The sequence below is a fragment of the Pterocles gutturalis genome, unplaced genomic scaffold, assembly GCF_000699245.1.
Source record: "Pterocles gutturalis isolate BGI_N339 unplaced genomic scaffold, ASM69924v1 scaffold20415, whole genome shotgun sequence".
NCBI lineage: Eukaryota > Metazoa > Chordata > Aves > Pterocliformes > Pteroclidae > Pterocles > Pterocles gutturalis.
The window spans coordinates 39750-42811 of record NW_010146339.1 but is presented as its reverse complement, the minus strand read 5'-3'; the positions used below and the strand labels follow the sequence as shown (position 1 = coordinate 42811).

Here is a 3062-nt window from a genome sequence, read left to right as displayed (position 1 = left end):
GCTGGACGGATCGTGTAGGAAGCTCTGTTCTTAATCAGATCATGCAGGTGGAGGGGAGGGGGCAATATTACAAACTGTGATTTAAGGAAAGCTGCAAATACAAGTGGGCAGGCAGAAAGCTCTCTGTGTCCTTGTGAAATGACTGCTGCTGTTTTTCTGAAAAAACAGACTCATACTTCCTCTGCTGCAACTTGTCACACCACTCAAGTTCCCCAGGGGAAACGAAGAAGAAAAAAACATCAGATAAGCAGATCAGGAGGGGAGAGATAGTGACTGACTGTACCAATGGCACAATTTGGGCTTTTTGGGGACATAAACTAGACATGCTTCTCTGGGTTGCTACCATTACTAGCCATCTATAAATTTGAAGTAAATTAAACAGTAAACATAACTAGTCTTCTTAAGAGCTCTTAATATTTAACAAGGAAAGACTTTGGGTAAGGGGTAGCATGCGTTACAATTGAACACTAGTGCCGACAGGGCAGTAGAAGAAAGTTGTGCCTGCGTTGCATTCATGGTTTCCCTCAGGCTAGAGGATGCAAGAGATGGCATACGGGTATGTCAGCAGAGCAGCGAGAGGCTGCCCATGTCACCCTGACCCAGCCACAATGGGAAGGAGTCCTGACGTTTACCTTTCCACCCTCTCTAAACTATGGTTGTCGGCTGAGCAACACGTGACTAACACATACCTGGGGGATGCTAGAGGTGGTTTTCACAACAGGACTCAAATGGCCTTGCCCAGGTCACATTTCTGTAACTGGTTTGGTGCTTTGGTTTAACCAGCTCTCACTGAGCATAACACTTCATCGTGGCACAAGGATTGAGGTGTGAAGCCTTTGGGATTAAAAATCCCATACAGTTTCTCCATGTATTCAGATGTCTATGTACCTCCATCAAAGAGGGCAGCCTTTTACTAATTTTTTTTTTTTTTTTTAGTTGCTGTCAACCCCTGTTGTTCCTACCATCCCAGCTGTGCGAGAAGCAAGAGCATAAGCTGATACTCAGATCTTAGTCAAGTCCCATCCTGCCACTGCCTGAACCAAGGTGCTACTCTCCCACTGGCAACTCAGTTTGACTCTTGCTGACCTGCTGTGGGCAGGAGCATTAGCCTGGGCTCTTCAGGCCACACGGTCTCCCTCTTAGCCAAACCATAGGGAGTGTTAGTAGACTGACTTTCTCAGAGGTGTTTCTTATTCTGCTGGGTCATTCATTCAAAGGCCAAAACTGTAACTCATTAAAAGGGCAAGCTTGGGCTGAAGGAGGCAGGAAGGAAGAAAAATAGGCTTGCAAGAGCCTTCCTATTTACCCATGGCTTGGGAAAAAACCAACACAACAGAACAAACACACCCTGGCTCCATTATCTTTGCTGGCACAGTGCTGGCTTGGCTCTCTGTCCCTTGCCACTCCAGGCCAAATCGAGCCCTGCTGCAAGTGTGTTTACTTTAGAGGAGTTTACTCGAGAGAGAAATCTGTCCCTCCAAGCCTGAATGCTTGCAATGTGCGAGTGAGCACACGGGTACCAGGAGCCCTTGCAACAATGCGCCACAGCACTGGCCCCTGGCCACACCAGGGAGGTCGTTTTCTTCTCGGCAATTAGCAAAGTGGTGGCATCACTGAAAGAAGTTGAATAAACACATTCAACCCAGCTGGGTCCCTGTTTGGTTTGCTCTGTTCTCACCACCCTTCCTTCTGGGTGCGCGGTGGGGCCCCAGCAAGAGAGAGCCCAATGCCTGTGCACTGTGCTTTCATTCAGGCCTGGTTGGAAAGGGCTTTTAGGAAAGAGGAGGAGGGGGGAAATAACCCTTTAGCTTTCTTCTTTTACAACAAATGTCTTCCCTTTTTCTTTTCAGGGAGGAAAAATGCCAGCTTCTCTAAGAAAACTGCAGCAAATGGCTGTTTTCATGGGATTGTTCAGCGGCGGGGGATGCATCGTGATGTATAATCTTATGCAGAGTAAGCCTTGGTGCTGTTAGCAACCTTATATCTCCTCTGCCCCTTTGCTTTTGTGTAGCAGGGAAAATAGCAGCATGCAAGATGTGAAAAGCAAATGAAGTTAAGGGAAGTGTGGCCGAGCCTTTGGGTTCTGCCTCTGTGGGCTCCACTTTGTTCAGCCCCAGGGCTGCTGCTCTCCCAAGTGCTGCTGCATGCATTTCCAGAGGTGGGTATTGCATAGGAAATCAGGAGAAAGTCTGGTTTCTGGGAGGTTTCCTGAGGGTGAGGGTGAAGTAAAAGTTCAAGCAGTAAGGCAGGTTTCATTTCTTACTGAGATTTTACAACTGGGCAGGAAAAGAGGGCCATCTGCGAGAAGGTATAAAGTCTAGTGGTTTTATCTGTAAATCTTTGTGGTTCTGGCCCTTAAAAACAACATGCCTGTGAAGTGCTAAGATCATTAGTTTCTCCTGAATGAAGGGCAGATAAGAGTGCTCAGCATTGAGAAGACCAGGACAAGGAGAGAACAGCTAGACAGGTGACATTGCTGTTTATAGACAGCTCTAGTTGCTACATGTCTTTGGCCAAGAATCCAGATTGTTACTCCAATTCATAGATGTTATTTTTTTTCTAAAATTGTTTCTCGATATTTAGCATCAGACCAGAATTAGACTTTGCCTCTCTCTTGGGGAGGGGGTGCTGTAGGCCTCTTGGCCCTTTGCCTCTCCCTTGCTGGTACTCTAAAATGATATTACTTTTCACCTAGCCTTATATCAGAGGATGCTGCCAGAAGAGTGTAGCCAAGCCTGTTCCTCAAGCCCTCAGATAAGCTCCGAAACCTCCCCTTCATTTTACATGTATTAATAACAAATCAGACAAGGATGGAAAGCAGGGTTTAATTTTAGGCAGCTCATGCCCTCCGGCCCTGGAGTACATGACAGATATATGATCCCCTTACGCTTTAAAATATTGAATCTGGCTTTAACAAGGACATTAGCATTTTTTAATTTTCAGCTACAGCATTGTTATCTAGAAATCTCTGGGGGAGGAGAGGGGGAGTCACTCTTTGTGTTATACAGAAGGTCAAAGGGCTCATTCCCTGCATCACTTAGCTGTGCAGTCAAGTGGTGCAA

General features: G+C 46.4%; 1 protein-coding gene across 1 annotated transcript in view; it reads left to right on the top strand.

Annotated features, from left to right (window-relative positions):
* The first annotated feature begins 1537 nt into the window (after positions 1–1537).
* The window catches only part of LOC104470698 (cytochrome c oxidase assembly factor 1 homolog), an 8060-nt gene continuing 6535 nt past the window's right edge, over positions 1538–3062 (top strand). The window contains exons 1-2 of the mRNA XM_010085713.1: positions 1538–1577; positions 1855–1953. Coding sequence (XP_010084015.1) covers positions 1538–1577; positions 1855–1953 — 139 coding nt within the window. The remainder of the gene's footprint in view (positions 1578–1854; positions 1954–3062) is intronic.